This window comes from Saimiri boliviensis, chromosome 5, assembly GCF_048565385.1.
Source record: "Saimiri boliviensis isolate mSaiBol1 chromosome 5, mSaiBol1.pri, whole genome shotgun sequence".
Taxonomy (NCBI): Eukaryota; Metazoa; Chordata; class Mammalia; order Primates; family Cebidae; genus Saimiri; species Saimiri boliviensis.
The window spans coordinates 44,137,380-44,162,760 of NC_133453.1; the positions used below are offsets into that span (position 1 = coordinate 44,137,380).

Genomic DNA, 25,381 nt, shown 5'->3' on the forward strand with positions numbered 1-25,381 from the left:
AAAAATCATACAGCCATAAGAATACTCAAGATAGTTTCCAAATTTTGTAGGAAACAGGTAGAAAAACCATATGATTCCACCTTTGTCCACAAAAGTATATTTTACCAAATTGATAGCTTAAGAGAGAAATTTTCCTTAAATCTGGAAAATAAAACATTTAAGTGAAGAACCAACATTTCAAGTAGAAGTCATAAAAACCCTATCAGTTGGTCAATCACATGTAATTAATTTTTCTTCTACTTTATTTTGATTAGTAGTTTCCTGAGCCCATAAGTTTTTTCATCAGAGTTTTGGATATTTTTATTTAGTTAATTGATCTTAAAGTTTTCAGAAATCTGTGTTTAAGAGTACTTGTGGCTGGATGCAGTGACTCACGCCTATAATCTCAGCACTTTGGGAGGCCAAGGCGGGCGAATTATGAGGTTAGGATTTGAGACCAGACTAGCCAACATGGTGAAACCCCATCTCTACTAAAAATACAAAAATTGGGGAGGGACAGCGGGGTGGGGAGGTGGGGAGAGATAGCATGGGAAGAAATAACAGATATAGGTGAGGGGGAGGAAGGCAGCAAAACACACTGCCATGTGTGTACCTATGCAACAATCTTGCATGTTCTTCACATGTACCCCCAAAACCTAAAATGCAATAAAAAAAATTAGCTGGGCATTGTTGTGTGCACCTGTAATCCCAGCTACTCAGGAGGCTGAGGCAGGAGAATCACTTGAATCCAGGAGGCGGAGGTTGCAGTGAGCCAAGATCACACCACTGCACTCCAGCCTGGGCGACAGAGCAAGACTCCATCTCAAAAAAACAATAGTACTTATTGGACAGGTGTTGTGGCTCACTCCGTAATCCCAATGCTTTGCGAGGCCGAGATAGAAGGATCACTTGAGACCTGGAGTTTGAGACTAGCCTGGGCAAGATAGGAAGACCCCATTTCTAAAAAAAAAAAACAAAAAACATTAGCTGGGTATGGTGGTGCATGCCTGGAGTCCTAGCTATTTAGCAGGCTGAAGTAGGAGGATCACTTGAGCCCAGGTGTTCAAGGTTGCAATGAGCTACAGTTGCAACACTGCACTCCAGCCTGGGTAACAGAGCGAGACCCTGTATTTAAAGGAAAAAAAAAAAAAACGGGGAGAAGAAAGAGTTCTTGTTAAAGTTATTTCATGAAAAGCTTGATTGCAATACAGCTGACTGCAAATGCTTTTTGAGAGAAATTTAAGACAGTAACTGTGGATGACAGAAACTTATAATAGTCATGGCTAAAATCTGATGAAAGCCCCCAGTTGACAAGGAAATTTTAGTTATTTCTGTTACATGCAGCATTTTAAGATATCAGCTAGAATCATGACAGCATCATATCAGGACCATCAGATTTTTATCAATTTTACATAATTTTTAGAATGCTGACATCAATAACATATCCATAGAAATATAACTTTAAAGAAGATTTAACATAGTCAGAATATGACTGATAACATTCGATTTCTATGAATTTATATAATTTTGTAGCATATCAATAACATGAATATAACTGAAAGAGGATCTAGCGTCACTTATCATTTGACAGTTTTTCCATATAATTTACCAAATAAACATAATTGTTTAATATCTCTAGAAGGTGAGAGATATGTTCTTGCAGGCTCTTCAGTGGCCCAACTAGAAAATTGGAAAGTTAATTCTAGGTAAAAATGACTTCGTCTGGAATTTTCAGCCATGTGTGTGGTGGCTTATGCCTGTTCTCCCAGCACTTTAGGGGGCCTAGGAGGGTGAATCACTTGAGCCCAGGAATTCAAGACCATTCTGGGCAACATGGTGAAACCCTGTCTGTACAAAAAATAAAAAATAATTAGCCAGTTACGGTGGCATACACCTGTAGTTCCAGCCACTTGGGAGTCTGAGAAGGGAGGATCACTTAAATTTGGAAGGTTGAGCCTGCAGTGAGCCATGATTGTGCCATTGCACTCCTCCACCAAAAAAAGAAAAAAAGAAAAGAAATTTTCATCTTTGGGAAGCTTGCCAAAGATATCAAAAGGTTCAAAACACTTGATCAAAAGAGGATCACAGGTCACTGTGAAATAATAGTAGTTAGTTTTTTTGTTTATTATTATACTTTAAGTTCTGGGGTATATGTGCAGAACATGCAGGTTTGCTACATAGGTATACATGTGCCATGGTGGTTTTGCTGCATCCATCACCCTGTCATCTACATTAGGCATTTCTCCTAACGCTATCTCTCCCCTAGCCCCCAACCCAACGACAGGCCCCAGTATGTGATGTGTCCATGTATTCTCATTGTTCAAGACTTCAAAAGTAATACAGAAAATTATATGGATGTAAAAATCTTAACCTTTTAAAGCTCAGTTTTCCTAAGTAATAAGAAAACCTAATAAAAATAACAAAGGAAATTATCCCATAAAATGTCAGTACTATGTAATTTCCTGTGTTATCTTTATTTAAAGTTTTTTATTACCAAAAGGTAAAGAAAAGTCTTTTGCAGTGTGACTGTGTCTTCTGCATCTTACTATAGAAAACTCATTTAGACAACCCAGAACCTGAATGAACCTGATGAACAAGGTACTTGAATTTAATCAGATACAGGAAGACTGTGTCTAAGGTTATAAGTGTAAACCCATATAACAGAGGAATATAAACAAGAAAACTAGTATTGGGAGCAGAGGAATACATGGCTCTTAGATAAGTAAAAACATGGTTTCCTGATTACATGGAACAATTCAGATGTATCATGAAAAGCCAAGAATGTAGAATCAAGTTATCCAAGAGGAAAACATTGTTTATCTAGGCTTTCTAGATGAATATTTTCAGCTTTAAATAGTAGAGTCGGAACTGGAGAAAAAAGTTACAGGAGCTGACAAAAAAAGTTGAAAGAGGTTATCATCTGAGGCCTTCTCAAAGGAAGAGAGGAAGAGCAGGTCTCCGGAAGAAATGTGGCAGAAACAGAACCTCTGTACAATGTAGAGGATGGCTATTAATGAAACAGATTTCAGATTTAAAAATCGAAACCTTTTCTAAGTGTAAATGTGTATTCAAGAAAGCCTTGGTGCTTTTACATAGGTGACCAAATTTTTAGTTTTACATTAGTATATCTTTAATATTGAAGTTTCGTCTTTAGAAAGACACAAATCTCTTTTATAGCCAATTTGATCACATGCAAAATTTTCTTTCATGAAGTCACTCTTTATAAACTTTTTTCATAACTTAGTCAGACCTTTGATAACATTCTTCATATCTCTCTCTTACTTACTAGTTTCTTTCTATCTTGTTTCTGTTTTTTTTCTAGATCTGTATTTTGAAACGTTTAACATCCAAATTAGACAAAATTATTTGTTCTCAATAAAGAATACATTTTTATGCCTTTCTTATAATTTTTTCATCAGTAACACATTTTTTGATGTATTTTGTATAAATTAATTAGAATTGTTATAATTTATATTTTTAATTAGAAATTTAACTCTTAGTAACCTTAAATTTAACAGGTAATTTGAACTGTCACTTATTTTACTATTTAATAGATGAGAACCAGCTTTATTATTAAAGATTTACTTAAGTCACTGAACTAAAAGACACCTGGGTTAATTAGTATATAATTTATATAAGTACTCATTGATTGAAGCCAATCTCAACAGAATTTCTTAAGGGATTTTTGGCCAACTCTGCCAATACATTTACATATGTGTAAATATACCTGAACATGCATAGTCATACTCAAAGGCCTTATAGCTTTCATTTTGGAATTTTAATTATAAAGTAGTAATACAAACTCACTGGTTTATAAACCAAATTATATTTCTGACAAAATTGGGACCTCTTCATTTGGCTAAACTTTATTTAACTCCTATATATAAGACTGTGGACCAAAATTTGGGGTAAAGTAGTCTCCATAGTAGTTTGATTTTTTCAAAACCTCTTTCACTCTTTTTTTTCTTTCTTTCTTTCTTTCAGTTTTAGATGAATTTAAGGGTTACCTTTTCAATGTTTAGCTAGGACTGGCAGCAATTGTTTAAGAAAAACAAAATATCCAAGTAACCTTCAATTTATCTTTTGTTTGTTGGTCTGGTTTGCTTGACTAGTCAGGGTGGAGAGACATTTAAGCAGAGTTTTCTTCTAGCTTTTTTTTTTTTTTTTTTTTTTTTTTGGCTCCTGCATGGCAAAAACAAGCAAAATTTTTATGCCAAACAGAGAAACCTCATAGTATTGCTCTGAGCTCAATATTTTGACCTGTTTAAACACAGAGCCTAACCTATATAAATATTGATCTAGTTCTTTTTTTTTTTCTTTAAGATTATCTTTCAATTTAACTATTCTATCATCCTAAGCAACTGTTGGTCAGGCAAACTCAAGTTTGCCTTTCCAAAAGGTGTCTAGGTTACTAGTTACCATGGAACTGCTGTAATTTTTAAAGTTATTAACTTAAAGCCCTTTAAGACTTCTAAAAAATCTTGACCAGAATGCCATAAGCAGTGAGTTTTATCTCAACACTGTAGAAAAGTTAGCAGATTTAAAGTAGGCAGAAAACATTTAAAAAAATAAAAAGAGCTAGAGAACATGGAAGTCTTTACATATTAACTATGTAGTTACACAGTGTTTTAATTTGAACAGTGGCCACTTGCGCTCTGAATCTTCCTTGATGTAATTTACTCAGCAATTTAAAAATGTGTGTGAGAACAGGCCATACCCTGTTGGATTCCAATAAACCTGGCATCCTTAATTAATGTTTGAGAATACCCTTCCATTTTTTTCTTAATATATTAAGAGCAAAGAAAATCCTATAAACCTGTTGGAGAATGTCAAGAGGTTGGACCAGTGATTTAGATGAAAGTGACCACATTAGTCACTAGTCATATGTCTAATGAGCCGTTCTGTGCCCACCATTTAGAATTTTATTTTGCTGTTAGAAGATTTTCATAAACACAAAAGGGAAAAGAGCCAGATCATGTACAGACACACGACCAAATAAAAAGAAACTGAGATAAAAATGTTCACATAAATTTTAACCAGTAAAATATTAAATTATTAAATTAGGCACACAGAAAAATCAAAAGTAAATTCCCCAGAAAAGACATGTCTAACAGACAGAATGTAAATTCCATAGAAAGTAGGGTCCTCAAACCACAAAGACATTTGTCTTTACACCAGGAAAGACCTGCCAGAAAAGACAAAAGGTCTTCTGTCATCCCAGGAGAGATGTAAGGTCCTTTATTTACCAGACACAGAATAAAGTCAAGAGGTTCCACCTTGATTTTAGAGAGTCTTGGCCTGACAGAAGGTGTGCATGGAAGCAGAGAGCTCCAGGGGCTCGAGTAAGTACTGCACACCAGTTCTCAGTATCATCAGCTGTCTGAAAGTAATCCTATTCCATGTCCTACCTCTGGATACTGTTAATGTCAACCTAAATAACAAACAGAGAGAGGCTCTCTAAAAGGAAATAATGTTTATTTGGGAATAGGTTATTGCAACAGGAATCTACAAGTCATAGTAAATTGTTTGCAAATTCAGGAAAGTGAAGGAAGAAAATGGGTGTTAAAGAAAAAATGAGGAGGATTACATAATTGTTTTGAAGTAATTATCCTTGGCTACAAGGATCCCTTACAAGGGTGGTGCCAGCCTGAGGTTAGACAAGTAGTTGCTGGGCAGATGTCCTCAGAGTTTTGTTTTGTTTTTTGGTAAGGTTGCAGTGGCCTTTCTGCAGAGTTGTGGTTTTTTCAGAGTCTTCTGTGATAGTTTTGTTATTAGGTATACAAGCATGAGAACCCTCCCTTCATTCCTGGCTGTATTTATCGGGTTTTTTTTTTAAAAAAAAAAACACCGTGACGCCATTTTGATTCTGACAGCTTTCGCAGTTTAAACATTGTTTCTTAATCTATTCTCCATCTCTTTTTCTCCCCTTATAATTTTTAATCTAATAAAACTTTTTTTAAATATACTTTTTCATTTTCTACAAAGTGGATTTTGCTAGTTTGGATTTTGCTGATTCCATTCCCCATAGTGGAGTTGAATATGTTTTTCTATTTTATGTAAATTAATAATTAGAGCTATAGGTGTGATTTGATTCAGATTACTTCCCACCCATCCCCACCCCTATTCTTTTTTTGCTGTTGCTGATGCAAGAATAGTTCATAATATATATACTTCTAATAAGATACACCTACTCCCTAATTTCCTTCCATGTCATCCTAGTTTGTTTCCTTTTCTTTCTTCCCTTCCTTTCTCTCTCATCTCTTCTTTTCCTCTTCCTCTTTCCCTCCTTCCCTCCCATTTTTTTCTTTCTTCCATTCATCTGTCATTCCTTCCTCCTTCCCTCCTTCCTCCCCTCCTTCCAACAGCCAATGCTTCATTATTACCTTTTCATCCTATATGTGGCTAAGGAAGACGGGTGATTCCTTAAACTGATGGTCCTTCTTTCCCAGATTAGCAAGGATTTGAGAGAGCAGGGATCCTCTAAGTTTTAAGACATCCCCCCAAAAATTCCTCACTTGTGTTCTCCATTTTATACCCTGGCACTTGAAGTTTCCTTCCTGTAGTCTGAAGACTTCTTAAAGTGTACAGCCTCATCTCATTCTCCATTCTATTCCTAGTGCCTATGATAATGCCAAACACACAGTAGGCGTACTGAACTGTATCAACGGTGTCAGTTAGGTCCTGGCATACTGAATGGAATAATTGAGATTTTAATGGACTATTTCAAAGGCATTTGCAGGGTTAGGAGAAACCAACAAGAAATGATAAGGTGCTAAACTAGCAACAGAGCCATCTGGTACTCAGAGGTATCAGGACAAGAGAGGGAACAAACCTAGAGGGCTATAGAGGTGAACAGCATTCCTGCAGCTGTAGCCTTAGGTGCAGGAACACTCTAGCCACTGTCAACCTGTGGCTAAGCAGGATAAAGGTGAGAAAATACATGCACACTAACCTTATTTTCTCCTACCCTCCTATCTGCCAATACGTCTAATTCACGGAACTTAACTAGAGGCCAGTCCATAAAAGTCAGCCTTCCAGAATTCAGGAAAAAGTGAGGGGTAAAGAATGGATCCGGAAAAGCAGATACAGAAACTGTAGTACAATGGGCAAAGTCTTCCCTGGAGTGTAACAGTTATTACAGTTTCCTAGGAGACTAAACTTTGTTTTGTTGGGCTTGGACAGTGATTAAGGGAGGCAGGAGATGGGATGAAAGAGTTGGGCCCAAATATATTAAAGCAGTCCATAAATCCCTTCCACTCAAATCTCTTCAGCTACTCAGTGCCCTTCAGTGACTTTTATATGACTTCAAGTCTGCCTTTAGTGTTAATTTTAATCTGATTTAACATATATTCCAGGAAGAGGTAAGCAATATTCAGTTGATCTGCTCCAGACCCAGCCTTTTAATTAAGAGATTATTCTCACTGACATCAACCAGACTTGAGTTTAAATGTCTATCTTGTTTTGAAAGTCTGAAAAAAGTCTAATTTTTTCTTGGTTTCAACTGACTTGATAATTGATTCTCAAACATACAGCATGTATATCTAGGGGATATTCGATGTCGGTTAATCTGGAGGCTTTAAGTATGGGATTATGTCTCCAACCAATTAAAGATGTAGTTTTGAACCAGAGATGCTTATGAAAAATCACTTGTGGATTATACCCACTAGAATGACTATAATTTAAAAAGAGACAAATAATAACAAGTTTTAATGAGGGTAGGGAAAACCTGGAACCCTCATACACTGCTGGTGGGAGTGTAAAATAGTATCACTACTGTGAAAAACAGTCTGACAGTTCCTCAAATGGTTAAATATAGAGTTATTGCATAACTCAGCATCTGCATTTTTAGGAATATAATCAAGAAAAATAAAAGCATATATTCATACAAAAATTTATATACAAATGTTCATAGGAGTATTATTCATAACAGCCAAAAAGCAGAAACAACCCAAGTGTCAGTTGATGAATGGAAAAATAAAATGTAGTATATTCATACAATGGAATAAAAGGAATTTGAATAAAAAGCAATTAAATGAAATACTGGTATGTTACAACATGGATGAATCTTGAAAAATGCTAAGTGGGAGAGCCTATCACAAAGGACCACATATTATGATTCCATGTATGTGAAGTGTTCAGAATAGGCCTATCTGTAGAGAGGGAAAATAGATTAGTGGTTGCCAAGGGGTGGGAATTTGTGGGGTGATAGTTAAAGGAAAACTTTCTTTTGTGGGTAATGAAAATGTTCTAATAAGACCGTGGTGATGGATGTACAATTCTGAATATACTAAAAACTACTGAATTGTGTATACTTTAATTCAAAGAATTATATGAGAATTGTGTTCAATAGAGCTATTTTATTTTAATCACTTGTGGAACTTTGTGAAAATACAGCTAGTGAAACCCAGCTCTGACTTCCTGAATTTGTTTTTATAAGTGATTGAATGTGTACTCAAATATAAGAACTACTGAATTACAGCTATTTTTAATCTTTCAGGAAGAGTCTCTGTGGTAGTAATGAAGACCCTTGCTTTCTCTGGCATAAAATATGTTGCTTTTTTTTATTTCTTTAATTCAGTCTCTGTAGAGACTCAAACATTGCCAGTGCTGACTATATTTCAAGTCGTCATGGTGGGGTATTGGGAAAAGTTTTCAATTAGCAATAATCGTGCCTCGGATAAACCTCATTGGCTACGATATTGCCACTGTGCAAAGCTAATATGTTGCTCTTCTAGAGAATGTGGGATATAGTATATCTCATGCTTAATTACTGTGAATTGCATATAATTTTTTTTTTTAATCACCAGGTTGTTGCCTAGAATATGCTACTATGTTGGATAAAGAAGCCAAACCATACAAAGTTGATCCTTTTGTAATTATCATTAAGTTTCTGTTGGGGTAAGTTTTATTATCGGTGATAATGATTTTAATTGTGTTTTACATATAATATTATATTTGGTTCCATAATGCAATATAAATTTTCATACAGATTTGGTAGTTGACTTGTTTGAATAAATGGGATTTTTTCTCTCTTAGGCAAAGGTCTAATAAGTATATCAATGTTTACTTCAATAGGATAATCATTTCAAAAGTAATTATTCACTTTATATGTATCAGTCCATACTTAGACTGCCTTTAATGTTTGCAAATAGGTCCATGATCTGTGAGTCCATGATCTGTGAGTATCCTACATTCAAACATAAATCATTACAGGGTATTGATGAAACAGGACATCTCTGATCATTTTTAAAAGTATATTTTAGACCTTTCTACCCTAATTAGCATTCCATTCTTAATTTAGTCACATTTTATTTTTTTTGGTTAGGCATCAATATGTAGATCTCTTTTTTCCCTCATTACAACTAACTTGGCTTTCTAAAAAAAAAAAAAAAGAACATATTACTTTTTATAAGGATCAATAGAGAGTAGAAAAGCTATGTTGAAACTCAGATCTTCAAAGACCAGTAGGCTCACTTGGAAAATAAATAGCTTGTTCCAGACAAAGAATTAAAATTTTGTTTTTCAGTATAATTATAAATTAAGTATCATGGAACTTTAGAGACTCTCTTGAATGGTCAGAAACCTCAAATATTAAGTCCTTAAATTTCAGTTGTTGGGTTTTTGCTTTTATATTTTCTTTTCTCCACAGGTATAAATGGTTCAAAGAATTATGGGATGTATTATTGTTACCAGAATTAGATGCCATCGTTTTAACTAGTCAGAGTATGTGTTTTCCCCTGATATCCTTGATTCTCTTTCTTTTTGGAACGTGTACTGCCTACTGGAGTGGGCTGCTCTCTTCTGCATCTGTGAGACTTCTTTCTTCATTGTGGCTAGCTTTGAAAAGGTAAAGAATGAATGATTACTGGCTTTCTTATTGCTTTAATTAAGCAAAATATATATATATTCTGATAAGAAACCTGAAATTAATTATTTTGACTAAACTATTTTCTAAGGAAAAATATATCACTAGCAAAAGTATGGGTTAGTGTTCAAAGTTATGTCTGTGAAAGCTAAGCATTTATTCCAAGTTAAATGCTACCTTTGATTTTAATCTTAGGGTTCAAGAGTTAAAAAAATGTTTGACAAGTTACACAGATAGTTTTAAACGTCAAGGTTGTGAATCTTTCCCAGGAGGGATTGTTTCTCCCATGGTGTTGCTTTTATATGCTGACTTCTATAATGAAACCAGGGCGCAAGGGACTGTAATCCAGATGTTAGGCTCAGATTAGATGAGATGTATAAAAGCTTCAAAAACATTGCCTAGAGTTTTATTATGGGCCCAATGACACAGTTTGAATCTGAAGTTACTGGTAGCCTTTCCTGGTAGATCATCAATTTAGTGCCTATTGCTACTCCTCCTTACGAGACATCTCATGTGATTTCCTGTCCCAGAGGGAATTATGGTGTGGTGCTTCTTCGTCCACCCTTCTGAAAAGCTTCAGATATCGGTTCTGATAGTAACACCACCAAGGGTCTGAGTAGTCTCTAGATTTTAAGAAACAGAACATAGCTTCTCCTCCTGTCAAGACTGGAGATGTATGCCACAGGGTGTATAATTAATGGTTATCTTTGGTAACATTTTTTCACCTGTAGAATAAGTATCGGCTATAGAGTATCAAAATGGTAGACAAGTTATCACAATATATTACAGAACTGAAAATCAAATATTTGAGACCGCTTGCCTTTATTTAAAAAATACTTCACTGTTTACCTTATGTATTTACATATAAGCAAGAGAGACTGGAAAGGTACTATATTGTTTTCTTCTTATATGTGACTACATAAATATCTATTAATATGTATTTTAAACTTTATTCTTATAATTCCAGACCCTCTGAACTTCCTAAAGATATCAAGATGATATCACCAGACTTGCCTTTTTTGACAATTGTTTTGATCATAGTTAGTTGGACAACTTGTGGAGCACTTGCCATACTTCTTTCTTATCTTTACTATGTGTTTAAGGTATGTCAAATCAGTAAAGCAAAAATGATTGTTTTGTATTAGGCACATGTAAGATGTACTGTAGGCATCGTTAACAAAAACTCTGAACACTGTAGTAACCTGTTACATAGCAGGTTTGAATGTAAAGATTTTTTAAAACATCTTAGTTATTTAAATTACATACAACTAACTGGAAAACAGAAATTATTGATCTGAGTTGGGGTTTTTTTGTTGTTGTTAAAAAGGAAAAGGAAAGGGAGAAGGTATCATCTGCATCTGTTTGCTTCTTAGTCTTGCAAGTGTTATATTATAAAATGGTTTATAGTTACACTCTTTTTGAACATGGGTACGAGTGGAAAGAAAAAGTAAATTTATGTCAGTAGGATCAAGCTATTAATCATGTTGAAATAATCTAAAATGTTACAATTGTTGCTGAAGGATTAGAAGATGACAATAGAAATAATTAGGCTAATAATTTTACTGAAGAAGTGAAAAACACTTCTGATAAAGCTGACAGCTTTGCAAAAAAAAAAAAAAAATCTAGGAAATGATATAGGTGCATTCTCTCCATGTAATTCTTAGGAACGGATGGTTGACATCAGAGTAGATAATGCTTTTTTTCCCTAAAAAGGAAAATTTTAAAGATGTAAACTAAATACATGCGTATCATAGATTATTTTCAGTTTTCCAAAGGAAATTTTTATGCTTCTGAAAAATTATTATGGCTACTTTGACTTATAAATAATAATTTTAGTATTTTTTAAATTAGGTATTTCAAACCACTGACCCACCAAGCAAAGGTTTCTTAAATACTTCAGTAACCCTAATAAATTTAAAGATTTTTTTTCCAGTTCTTTTAAACATTTGACCACTCTATATAATTGAGTTCTGTTTTTCAAAGACTTAAAATACTTAAAATGTATTATATTATTTTACTGTATTGAAGATAATGAAATCTTTGACTTACAAGACACGTTAAGTTGCTATAACAAAGCATCATTCAAACATAGGCTTTTACAGGCTATAAAAGGTATAGCATTATATCCTGGTCCTACTGTTTTGTTTATGTTTCCATTTGTTTGTTTTTTTTCCCATGATAGCCAGCATGTGTAGTTGTTATTTTGTATAAGAATACTTTTAAATGACTTTCGGTTCACATTTTTAAAATTTCAGATTACAGTGCTTCTCATTTTTAATGCCAAAGGTTTATACTTTTTGTTTCAAAATAAGGGTGAAATTAAACAGTGATTTCTTTTTCTTAGATTGTTCATCTGCAAGCCAGCTTAACAACTTTTAAAAATAGCCAGCCTGTGGTAAGTTTTATTTTCAAAACTTTATATAACATTAAAATGAAAGAACATGGGGAGATATGAGTTTATCTTTTTTTAAGGTTAGGATTTCATAGTGTTTAAAAGATGCAGTATTATGAATTTCAGTAAAGTGAACTTCATGAATATTTTTAAAGATTTATAAGTTCATCTTTGTCAGTACCTATGTCATTTTTTCCAAGTTATTATCTATTAAATTTTATTTTGAATAATTACTTAGAGGATATACTCAGGAGTAGAACTAGCAAGTCAAAAGAATAAAAGTTTTATAACTATTTAAAAGTATTTTTAAGCAAAATAATTTCGAGATTTTATGTCAGTTTGGTAATGGAAAGATGTACTTATTTAGCTATGTAGTAATGAGTGTGATTCTAAATAAAGTATACTTTCGTTTAGTTAGTATTTTGATATTTTTACTTTATTGTTTTATAGAATCCCAAACACTCCAGAAGAAGTGAAAAAAAATCCAATCACCATAAAGACTCCTCAGTACACCACCTTCGTTTATCTGCCAATGATGCTGAAGACAGCCTTCGCATGCACAGTACTGTGATTAACTTATTAACATGGATTGTATTACTCAGCATGCCTTCTCTAATTTATTGGCTAAAGAATCTTAGGTGTGTTTTATTTATATAATTATTGTTTATGTGGTTCAAACAATAAATATCCCTAAGCGGAGACTTGCTAGATTCCTAATGGTTCATGAAAATTCCTCAAGAACAGGAAGCTATATATTATCTGAAATTAATTTATTTTATTTTATTTTATTTTATTTTATTTTATATTTTATTTTATTTATTTTATTTTAGTATTTTATTTTATTGAGACAGAGTCTCGCTCAGTTGCCCAGGCTGGAGTGCAGTGGTGTAATCTCAGCTCACTGCAACTTCTGCCTCCCAGGTTCAAGCAATTTATGTGTAACACATTCACATTTCCTCTCTTACTATGTATATATAAACTTTGGGAATATAAACTTTTCAAAAAATCAGCCCAAAAGAGTGAGTCGTATTTTTATTCATTGGTCAATGGCTAAATAAAAGGCCACTTCATCCAAGTAGTAAATGAACCCCTACTCAATATAGTTTTCAAAAATAATATAAAGCTTTCAAGTTATCTAAATACTGGGAATTTAAGTTGCAGAATCAAAATAAGTTCAAATTAAATCAAAGGTTACCAGATTTTAATACCCTTTTTTTGTTCCTTATTTCAGTCAATATCCAGATTTTTGTTCACCGATTTGCTGTCAGAATTATTTGAGGAGCACAATTTTTTTTTTTTTTTTTTTTTTTTTTTTTTTTTTTTTTTTTTGAGACAAAATCTCAGTTGTAGCCCAGGCTAGAGTACAGTGGCGTCATCTCAGCTCACTGCAACCTCCGCTTTCCAGGTCCTGTTCAAGCAATTCTCCTGCCTCAGCCTCCTGAGTAGCTGGGATTACCAGAGACACCACCATGCCCAGCTAATTTTTGTATTTTTAGTAGAGATGGGGTTTCACCACGTTGGCCACGCTGGTCTTAAACTCCTGACCTCATGATCTGCCCCGCGTCAGCCTTTCAGAGTGCTGGGATTACAAGCATGAGCCACCGTGTGCCCTGCTGAGAAGCGCAAATTTTTGATTCTGAAAGGCTGTAGACATCTTATAGTCAGGGAATGCAAGAAATGAATTGGATTTTTAAAAAGATAAGGGACAATTAACTTTATGAGCCTTTATTTTATCTTTTGTGTTATAGAGTATCACTCATGTATTTTAAGTAATTTGTTTTTTTAAAAAAAACTTTACATGTGCCCTTTTAAACATATACTGCTTATAAAAAAGGAAATGCTTTCATACTGGATATTTTTATTTCCTTTAGTAGTTTCTGATCATAATTCTCTTTATAAAACCATGGATACAAAGATGATACAGAGCAAAAATTACTTATCAGATATTTCATGAACTATTTGGAGTTCTCTTATATCCATATTGCTGCTGTAATGTTTTTATTGACTGATAATTTAAAATGATCAGGTCATTGTTGATTTGTGTGTGTGTTTTTTTTTAATATTATAGGTATTATTTTAAACTTAATCCTGATCCATGTAAACCTTTGGCATTTATCCTTATTCCAACTATGGCAATTCTTGGAAATACTTACACTGTTTCAATAAAATCAAGGTACAGTAGTTTAATCTTTCTTTTTCTCATATCTGTTCTTTTCCTTTTCCACCCTTTATGTCTAAAGCATACTCTTTATTTCTAATTAATTTGACTGTTCCTAAAAGTAAAGCTGTAACAGTATTATGGTTTACATACAAGTATATTATATTTGCTTTCTTAATTATAGGTTTTACTTGATAACTTAAAATAACAGTATTTTTCTTTATGAAGTTAACCCTTAAAAGACATATCTAAGATTTGCTTCCCAAAAGTACAAGAGAAGTGGTTGGAGATATAGCTGAAATAAAATTGGCCATGATTTGATAGTTTTTGAGGCTGGGTAATGGTTGCATGAAGGTTTATTATACTGTTAGTCTACTTTTATAGTTTCCAGTTTTCCATAATAAAACTTGAGTTTTCATTCACTTGTTTGCCCTGGGACTCTTTTCAGTTGATTCTGACAGGTATTTGCAGATATTCTAAAATCAGGCTGACCTGGAGTTTAAATCCTGACTGTGCCATTTAATAGCTCTGTCTTTAGCCAGATTTCTTAACCCCTCTTATTCTCAGTTTCTCTATTTTCAAAGTAAAAAGGTAATCGTCTTTCCTGATAGTATTTTTCTTTTAAAAATAGTATCTTCTATACACCTTGTTTTGAGAATTTAAGATGGTTCTTTTTTTTGTTTGGCTGGTCTTTTTCTCTTATAAGTAGGGTTAAAATAAACATTTCTGTAGCTATGTCTTATTGAACATTATTTATTATTTTTGTTAGGATAAGTTTCTAGAGGTGTAATTACGAAATAAAAGTCTAAATAGTATTTTTCTATTGTTAAAATTAGACTAAATGAAACTGGCTATTTTTTAAATAGAAATATTTTTCTTTTGTAGCCACATACAGCTTGTATTGATGTTTTTAAAAATTATAAATAGGTAAATTTATAATATAAAAAATTCATTTAAAATCACTTGGAATATTTATCCTTCCCAAAACTATATAAAAGATTGCTATATTCCATTTTGGCTCACAATGTGGTTCACATAAGTGATGTATATTTCTCTGTCTCTTTGCAGTAAATTGTTGAAGACTGCTTCACAATTTCCAGTTCCTCTGGCTGTTGGTGTGATTGCTTTTGGGTCAACACATTTATATAGGGTTCCATGCTTTGTCTTCATTCCTCTTTTACTCCATGCATTATGCAATTTTATGTAAGATTGGACTTAAGGAATGATGAAGATGATTTATGCATTTAGGGCCAGTGATAAGAGGGAACACACAGATCCATCACTATGGACAGCAAGATCCTTTGGAGAAGACAAGTCTATTTTTACAATATTGAAAACAGGAAATTAGTTTTGTAATGTTTGAGGGAAGTAGTTGAAACATGGTTTTGTTTGGTAGTATGGAATCCATGTACTAATCATTTTTGGAAAATGTATGAAGGGATATACGGTGATCACTGTCACTGATGACTGCTGTGAATATCAAATAGTCTGTTTCATCAACCATAAAAGAAGTCTGATCTTAGAGATTTAGTAGATGCAGCATTGTTTATAACCTCACCTCAAGCATTCTGCTCATTTCATCAAACTTTTTTCACAAAAGGAAGCTATTTTGAATTTGCTATAGTTTACCTATTAAGAAAAAAGTCTCTGAATAATTGATGAAATGAAATGTACAGCTCTTTGGTTTCTCAAAGGTTAAATAGCCACAAAAAGCCTTTGGTTAGTTTTTGGCAGCCACCATGAACAAAGTGGATTTTGTCTTCTTACACCTATGAAAATAGAGCTTTGAATGGTAAGGAGACTTGTTTTTTTGGTAACCATTGCAAGATTGATGGATGGAAACATGATTGAAACTTAAACAAATTTTTTTGCTGTTTTTCAAATATGAATTTTATTGTCTATTCTTGGAGAATATCAGGAGACTATTAAAGAGGCCTGTTCTGTTAAATTTAAAGAAAAAGTGCTCATAGCTATTTGCTTCCTGGATTGGAGCAGTTCAGTTGTTTAGTCTATACCATTGGATTTGATTCATTGCCCCATGGTTGCCAGAAGTGCCTAAGGTAGTAATGGATTGTTAAAAGAACTAAATTCCAATGGTTGGAAACTCTAGATTTATACCATTTTTTCTACTGTGGGAAAAACAACAACAACATGATCAAGGTAACGCCACATTTGATGTATAATATTATACTATTAATGTGTTAACAGTGGACAACTTGACAACAGTGGACAACTGTTAACGCATTAATAGCATGGGTATAAACAGTACACCTGAATAAATTGGAGACATTAGCCACTAGGTTTAACAGTGGAATCTTGATTTGCCTATGTGACTTCTGGGATTACTGTTTGACAAATAAAGGAGTAACATTTTATTTCATTTCAGAATTTACTTCACTTTTAGCTACAAGAGTAGGAAGAAAGTAATCCAGCAAGGCAGAAGAGTATGTTCTTTGTCTTAGGATAGCGTAAACTCGGGCTGAGACATACTGGCTTATAGAGTTCTTTTAGATGTGTAGGCTATAAACGCCCAAAGCCTCTCAACTAAAGATTCCACAAAGCCTCTCATGTAAATTTCCAGTGATTCCACTGTTGCACTTATGAACACACATCCTTGTTAGTACTCATGGATGTCCTCAAGTACCAGTTTCATTTTATCTGCTGTTGGGTCTGGATTCCATTACAGCCTCTCAGCTGTTACTGCCTGTGGATGGTTACTTCTACTTCACTGCCTGTGGAGAGTTACCTAACTTCTTTTCTCAATTCTCCCTCAAATCCTGGCTGTTTTGGCCTCAGCTGAAGAGGCTCTTGCTATCACCTTTGAGGATTGTAAGTTAGTTTGATACCATTGTTGTCTTTTCCAGCTTTGTGCCTCTTGTTCAGTATTCATATTTTCACTTACTGAGAACATTAAAGGGAAATGATAAACTCATGGTGGGGGTATGGCAGGCATACTAGGTACTTGTTTGTTTGAGAAAAGTAGTAGAAGGGATAAAACACAAAGTGCTACATGTTTCAGCTGGAGAGGAAAGAGAGCATTTATTAGATTATATACTTGTCCTATGGCATACCACGTATATATTTAAATAGGGATACATCTGCCTATGTTTAACTATACTCATAAACAACTTTGATACACATTGCATCTTTTGTTCTGTCACTTGATATTTTAGTGTATCTCCAGTTACAGATTAAATATGTCCTTTATTTCTGAATTTGGACTTAGTACCATATATAGAAAGAATGTTAGAAAATTCATTAATTTGAATCTTCTATTGATAGCCATAAACATTATGTTTATGTGATCTAAAATCTCTTAGTTAGTACTGTGTATAATGTAACAAGTTTAAGTTTCTCATTTGTGAGTAGTACATTTACCTTTATTTTTAGACAGAGTCTCACTCTCGCCAGGCTGGAGTGCAGTGGTGTGATTTCAGCTCACTGCAACCTCTGTCTCCCGGATTAAAGCGATTTCCCTGCCTTAGCCTCCCGAGTAGCTGGGACTACAGATGCCTGCCACCACAACTGGATATTTTTTTTTTTTTTTTAAGTAGAGACGAGATTTCTCCATGTTGGTCAAGCTGGTCTCGAGCTCCTGACCTCGCGATCCACCTCCTCAGCCTCCCAAAATGCTGGGATTATAGGTGTGAGTGTCCATGCCTGGCCGTACATTTACTTTTTAAAGCAGCAGACTAGGTACACTAATTCTCACTGAAATATTTTCATGTGAATGTAGTATTACCAAGTCCTAAAGTCTTATTTATGCCAAAAAAAAAATTCATTTTAAGTACTACGAAAAAGATTCTAACTAAACATTTTATAAACAATAGTAGTTTGGGTCTTTAGCCATTATATATGTATATATACAGACACATATGTATACACTTACATTTTGACAGGGTCTTCATTGAGTCCTGATGCACTTTAAAGTAAATAGCTACCAGAGATGTGAAGGTAGGCTCTTTGAAGATTCGCAAAATGGATATTTTTACTTGAGAAAAGGAAAGTCCTTTGCCTTTAAATTACAGTTTCCATCATGCTTACAGTCTATATATTTGGCTAGTAAAACAGCACTACCCTATTAGCAATGTTAGTGAAAATGAAATTATTTGTTGGCAGTTATAGATTATCCAATTCAGGAAATTTCTGAGGTCAACTGTTACCGCAGCTGTTAACGGCATTCTAATTTAGCAATTGTTGAGTTGCGAGTAAATTTTGTGCTTATAAAATAACTCCTAAACCCTTTGTTGATAACCAGATCAAATATAGACAGTACAGGGAAAAACACTGGATATGTTCAGTGTTTCTAAAGTCTCCTTTGGAGTTACTACTGATTGTAATTTGGAACTGATAATAGGTAGAGATTGTTTACACGATTTTTTTCCTGGATCTTTTTTATGTCAGAAATTAAACAGGTTCTGCTAACTTTTTTTTTTCTTAGTTATCACCAGAATGAAAATATTTGAAGTGGCAACTCGAGAAAAGCCATTAGTCCCTGGTTAACATTGATTTTGAGTCTTTTCAATATATATTGATCATGTATTGATTAATCTTTATTTTTTTCATACTTTGGCTAAACAAATTCAGATCTACATAATGGAATACCCCTTCTTGAGTGAGCTATACTAATATCTACATGATTATATAGTAAGGAAAAAAGAAATAACTGTAATAGGCATAGTAAATGTTGGTTTTCTTGTCACTCATGTGATACACATTTCCACAGTACACACAAACTTACATGAAGCAGATTGTTTGTTTTGTTCATTATTTAGTTCCTATATGATTTTTCTTTAGAAACAGAGTCTCATTCTGTCACCCAGGCTGGAGTGCAATGGGGCGGTCATAGCTCACTGCAGCCTTGAACTCCTTGGCTCACGTGATCCTCCCATCTCAGCCTCCCAGAGCAAGTTAGAACTACAGGTACATGCTACTGTGCCCGACTAATTTTTTTGTAGAGATGAGGTTTCAGTTTGTTGTCCAGGCTGATTTTGAACTCCTGGTTTCAAGTGATCCTTCCACCTCGGCATCCCAAAGTACTGAGATTTCAGGTATGAGCATCTGGCCTAGTTCCTATACTTTTCTTAATTCTTCAGACTTCTCACATCTAGCATAGTGCATTCATTTCACCTTGTTGATTATTAGTATACCCTTTGTGGAAGGTGGCCAAGAGAAATAAAAGGTGATAAAATTCAGTTTTCAGTTTAGTTCTTGAAAGTTCTGGGAAATTGAGGAAACACAATACTATGAAATAAACTAGGGCTGTTGATTTCTGAACCCCCCAGATAAATCAGTTGGCCCACATTTTCATTTTGGGTATTAGGTCCAAATTAGTATATAGTCTTGCATTATTATTAGGTTTAGTGTGAAATTTGACAGTGCTACATTTGAAGTTTTAGTAACTGGTTATTAAAATCATTTGGGAAAAATAAAAATGTGTTGAGACTTTCTGTGACTTAGGCATTTGTTGATTATTTTTCATGATCGCTTTTTGTTTTCTCATTGTGTAGGATTTGTGAACTTGTATATCATAGGAAACAAGATATTTTGTAAAATTTATTGGGGAAAATCCATTTGGGATGCATGACACTTGCCAGGTTAAGAAAGCAGTAATACTAAATTTGTATTATAAAATTAGACCCTGCCAGAAAGCTTCCTTTCCTAGTAAGTTCAATGTAGAAGGGACTTTTAAAACATAATAAATTGATTAGGAGCCAAAATTTTATCCCAGTTTTTTTGAACTAAGAATGTTTTAAATTATGTAATGAACTTTTATGTTTACACATTACTCATGCATTTTTTCACGATGTGTTTAATAGCCTGAGGAAGTGGGAAAGCTATGAAACTACTCCCATTCTTTAATTTTAATAAGAATTGTAGGAAAGAAAAGTCAGGTCAGCAATCCAAATCCAAATGTGTGTACTGTAACTGCTTAAGAATTCACTTTTTTTGGATAAATTGTATAGAGTACAGAAGAATATATGAATTTATTATGTTAACAACTTAGTTTTGACAACAGAATAAAATTTGGAAATTGTGAAAATAAGCTGTTTTTCCATTAATAGTGAAAATTCATAACATGTCTTTCAAAAGTTAGGTGATATTCTAAGCCGTCTTAATTGTCCATGGTTGATAATTAATCAAGTGCAGTACTTTCTGAAAGTGTTTGGCGTGTTTTGCTGCCAAAGCCATCTGTGTTTTGAAATACCAAGTAAGCAGTTAATTTCTGAAGACTTTGTATAGGACTTGATATATGAGTCGGTATCTGTCTGTATTCGTTCTGTACATTGTAACTTTGAACACTTATGAAAAACTGTATCTGTTGGTGTATTTTGATTAGTGTAGATTTGTTTGCATATTTGGATTCTGATTTTAGTTTAGGAAGTCTAAAAGTAGCCATTTTTGTAAAGTTCATATGCTACTTTGTAATGTCATTTTGGTTTTTAATATTTATATAATAGTAATGTTACTAGTAAAAATGTTTATAGATAACACATAAAGCTATTAACTGTTCAAAAGCCTACATGATAGGCATATTTTGTATCTCATGTTACACTTGTTCTGTTTCATATTGGACTTCTTACATCCCTTTTTTAGAAAAAAAAAAGAGACACATTTGAATTCTCTTTAGCATAAAGCTGTGCATTGGAAACTATATGACTATCCATATGTTTAGCAAAATACTCTTTGCCACCAAAGCTAAACGAAACTGTAAAATACCTCTGGATATTTGTGCCAATGAACTTTTCTTAGTATATTGGGATTAAAGCAAAAATAATCTTTTCAGTATGTTTCATCTAGGACTTACAATAAATGTTTGAACCATGAAAACTTATATTTCATACCCTAATTTTTCTTTGAAAATATTCAAGATTTGTAGCATAGTGTGTTCTATTTTGCGTGATTGCTTGAATGTTTTCTGATTTTATTGGGTAGACGTTAGCCTGATCTTTCAGCAATTAGTTGAAATAATCATTTGAAGTAATCTTGCTTCAGATTTATTTTGTGATGTACATTAATTGTTATACAAGACACTTTGGTACAGGTGTCTCATTTATGTAGTTGAAAGTTGGTTGTGGAATTTCTTTTGTTCTTTATGTATATCATATTCAGTCTTTTATATAGTCACATGTTTCACAGGGGAAAATTGTCCACTGGAACCTAACATAGTACAATCTTTTAACATGCATATCTTAAATGAAAATATTATAAAACAAGATATTAATCCTAAAATGTTAACATAAATATGTTGTACTCATGGAAAAGAGTAGAAAATATTATAGGCTCAGAAACTGCTATTTTTAAAATCTGCATTAAGTGCTCTGATTTCTCCACATAGAAATTCTAAGGAAATTTCAGTTCCTCCTATTAGCTTTCCCCAAAATTTAATATTACTATTTCTCTGCCCAGTAATGTTGATACAGTTTGCATAAATAGCCTTGGAAGTAAGGAGGCAGGAGAGAAAGCCAAATATTGAAATCTTTGGCCTTGATTTAGTGACAGTTTATTTTTCTAGTGGGGACCACAGGTGTTATTAGTAAAAAGATGATGTACAAGGCCTAAATTCATTGTACATTGTTCTTTGAAATGAGTTCTTCTTTTGTGTTAAATAATTTTATTCTAAGTAGGAGATGCTTGTATTTAACATAATCATGCTTTCTACATTATCAAATATGTATTTGTTGGAATACTGGTAGAAATAACCTTCCCCTTCTCTAGTGTGAAGTGGAAAAAACTCCGAGTTTTTAGTGTATGTAAATTAGGAAATTATGTTACATGGTTACATTTTTAAAAATATTAAAATGACAATATATTACCTTGAAGTGATTGTATTACAGTTTCTTAAACTTATGACTGGCTATAAATGTAGCAACATACCCATGAGAAACCAGACCAAAATTGAATATATAATCATCACTGTGACCTTGAACTTATAGTCATTTGGAATAAAACAGAGTGTGCCTTAAAATGATAAAAGAATGCCCTGTGATTTTATAACTGCACATTTTATTATGGGTGGTCTTCTCAAATTGGCCCCAAATCCTCATCTTCGAGGTCGGTGAAATACAAGTTTAAAATAAAAGTTAACTGGTATTTCCTTAGATATTTGCAGAACTATTGCTCTAGAGGCCTCCCATAATTTTCAGAGTTCTCATTTTGAATTAAAATAGATTTACACTACACAGATGTAGAAAATTAAGTTTGGCTAAGTTTTCTGAAAAAATACTCTAGGAGGAGGTGGTGGCATTGTTGTTCTGAACTTATGACACGTGGGAAAACTAATCTTGAAATTTAATTTTTTGTCTTACTGATGAATAATCTATCAAAGACATGAATTCTTCTCCAACTTGTGCTCATTCCTTCTCAAATTATTGAGGCTTGTGCTTGTATATATCAAATAGGGGTAATTTATACAATAATTTTTCAGTAATAAACTCATATTTATGTAGTATATTTTAAAACATTATTTCCCCTCATATTTTCTTCTCTTTTTTCTTCTATTTATTTTTAAGGTATCAAGAGAAAATGGGTTTCAGCTTTTAAATAAATGTAGACTTGCATTTTTACTGTGCTTATTTAAAATAATGGATATAATTTATATTAAATTCCAAATTATTTCATTAAAGGATAATCATAGTCTCTGATAAAAGATACTCACATTTATGTGTACTCACAGTTGTTGTATATTTTTCAGTTTCAATTTTGAACATAAACTCAACACATTACTTTCCCGTTTTACTTCCACTACCTCCCTGCCAGACAAAAATATAGATTTCTCTAAAAATACATACAAAGAAAATGTTTTTCCTTAAAACATGATCATATTGACATGAAAGTAGATTGAGCAAGGGTATGAAATAAAATAAAATAAATGGCTCTCGACCTGCATCAATTTTTATACTGTAGTTAAAAATATATAGAGGACAACCTATGGGTTATGCTGAGTTAGACTCAGTAAGTAATCATTTATTTGCAAATTGATAATTTTTTTCTCATCCATCCAGAAAGTACAGTGCAGCAACAATACTTAAGTGTAAAAGAACCTGTCCTGTAGTGTATACTAAAAAGTGATTGCCACCTTGCCAATCATTCCATTTAAACATGCATGATCTCCAGTACTTTGTGCAATGTATAGTATATTAAATACATTTATGTGTAATTTTTGTGTGTATTTTTGGTATAATATATTTATGTGGTTGTGATTCACAAAAAGTGCTACTTACTGTATTCTGTAGAGTGTGTTGTGAATGTTTTTACCCGTGTTTCAGCATTATGGTGTAGATTTAATAGTTGAATATTTGCCTTCAGTCTCTGCTCAGGTATTAATGTGTAGCCATTTTTGGTGCTTTCTTTTTAATCTGTCATAATCTGGTGTTCTGAATGTTCAAAAATAAATTTGGTTGAATAAGCACATGTGGTACAAAGACTGCTTACCAATTGACATACTTTCCACAATACCAGCTTGGTAAAAACTCTTTAAAAAGGATTTATTTATATGCCTAGCATTTTAGAAATTAGAATGCCTAAGCCTTGTACATGACACATCACAGGTAAACAATGGAAGCAAGACAAGTAAATTACTGTATTTTCCCACTTTGTATTTTGTAGTTTTTGACATGCATTTGTATGGACATTTCATGGGTTCACATTCTGTTTTAAGGAACTGTAGATATTTTTCTCCCAGAGACCATGCTTTTTACTTTTCTTATGTTAACTTGATATTTTCCTGATGTGAGAAAATATTTTAAATGGTTCATTTTCAAGGCATGATAAATCTGAGTACTGGCAACCAGCCTGCAAATGTAACAAACTGCATGGCTATGCATCTAGAAGGTCATAATAAGTGAAGAGAATGTAGAGTAGGGGTCAGCCCATAAAAGGAAATAAAGTTTTGTGACTAGGAAATTGAAACTTAAGTGGGGAAGGGGTTGGGGCATAACCTTATAAGGAGGCTAATGAAACTTAGGTGGCATCCGGGAAGCTTGTAACCCCATAGTACTCCACCAGTGAGGAACTGGGGTAAGGACTTGTGTGCTAGGAAATAAATTACCTGTTGTGACTGCCCTGGGTGTGGTTGCCCATCAGGCACCCAATCTTGCAAGACCGTTATTAAAAGTCTCACTGGCTGTTCTTCGTGCCTCTAAGTCCATTCTTTGGGTTAGGATTGGTGAGCATGTCCCTCACAACCTGGTGGCTTGTCCAGGATCTCTGTGCCTGCATGGAGTAGGACTCCAGCCAAGAGGGGATATGCGTCTCACCCGATTCAGGTAACCCACTCTGTCCAGGCATCCTGGCTACCTGCAGAAACCATAGACAAATCCAAGACTGTTATCCAGGAGGCAGCAGAGGTGACCCAGGAAGAAAAGACGGTACCACAGCAACCAGGCCACCTCATGCACTAGCCAAGGTAGGAAAATTACACTGTTGAGTACTGCTTTGGTGGTTGGGCATTTTTGGAGGTCCTGGAGTGTGCAAGAAACCTCCAGTAAGGAGGGTTGAGTATAAGGGGTGTACAAGAAACCTCCAGTAAGTGAGGTTAAGTACATGGGAAAACTCAGACACAGAGACTGGCTGAAAATGGGAGACAGGAATTCTAGTCTAGGGAACAAAGGAAAGAGGGAGTCAAAGAGACTCCCTCTGACATTCCCCCGATAGTCCTTTGGGGAGAATGTTGCAGGTTTGGAGAGACAACCCTCAAATCAGAGACAAGGAAAAGCAAAATGTTATAATAAAGTATTGCTGTTTTATCTAACCCAAAGATCCCATTTGTAAGTCTTTGGTCTTTTGGACTAAGTTTGGCTCAGATGAGGATTGGGTGTGCCAAGCTTTAATTCTCTATGTGAATGATAAAACCCATCCCCACAAGAAGAAATAGGTTGCGCCTTCTGCTAGATTAAGAAATTTGCCCCCATGTTGCCCCTCGAAGAAGAAAGAGAGCCTAGTAAAAAGCCCTTGCCGAGGGAAAAGCCCTGGGACTTGCTATCAT

General features: G+C 33.9%; 1 protein-coding gene and 1 non-coding gene across 3 annotated transcripts in view; one reads left to right on the plus strand and one right to left on the minus strand.

The window, feature by feature from the left end:
• Window positions 1-23,806, plus strand: part of PGAP1 (post-GPI attachment to proteins inositol deacylase 1) — an 83,789-nt gene extending 59,983 nt beyond the window's left edge. For both annotated transcript variants that reach the window (XM_003925703.4, XM_074399321.1), the window contains exons 21-27: window positions 8,787-8,877; window positions 9,629-9,826; window positions 10,812-10,947; window positions 12,189-12,239; window positions 12,687-12,874; window positions 14,305-14,409; window positions 15,463-23,806. In XM_003925703.4, the coding sequence (XP_003925752.1) occupies window positions 8,787-8,877; window positions 9,629-9,826; window positions 10,812-10,947; window positions 12,189-12,239; window positions 12,687-12,874; window positions 14,305-14,409; window positions 15,463-15,601 (908 nt within the window). In that variant the 3' untranslated portion in view covers window positions 15,602-23,806. The remainder of the gene's footprint in view (window positions 1-8,786; window positions 8,878-9,628; window positions 9,827-10,811; window positions 10,948-12,188; window positions 12,240-12,686; window positions 12,875-14,304; window positions 14,410-15,462) is intronic.
• LOC120364530 (U4 spliceosomal RNA) lies at window positions 8,558-8,696 on the minus strand. Its single transcript, XR_005579766.1, has one exon. It is a non-coding gene; the product is annotated as a U4 spliceosomal RNA (small nuclear RNA).
• Window positions 23,807-25,381: the final 1,575 nt, after the last annotated feature.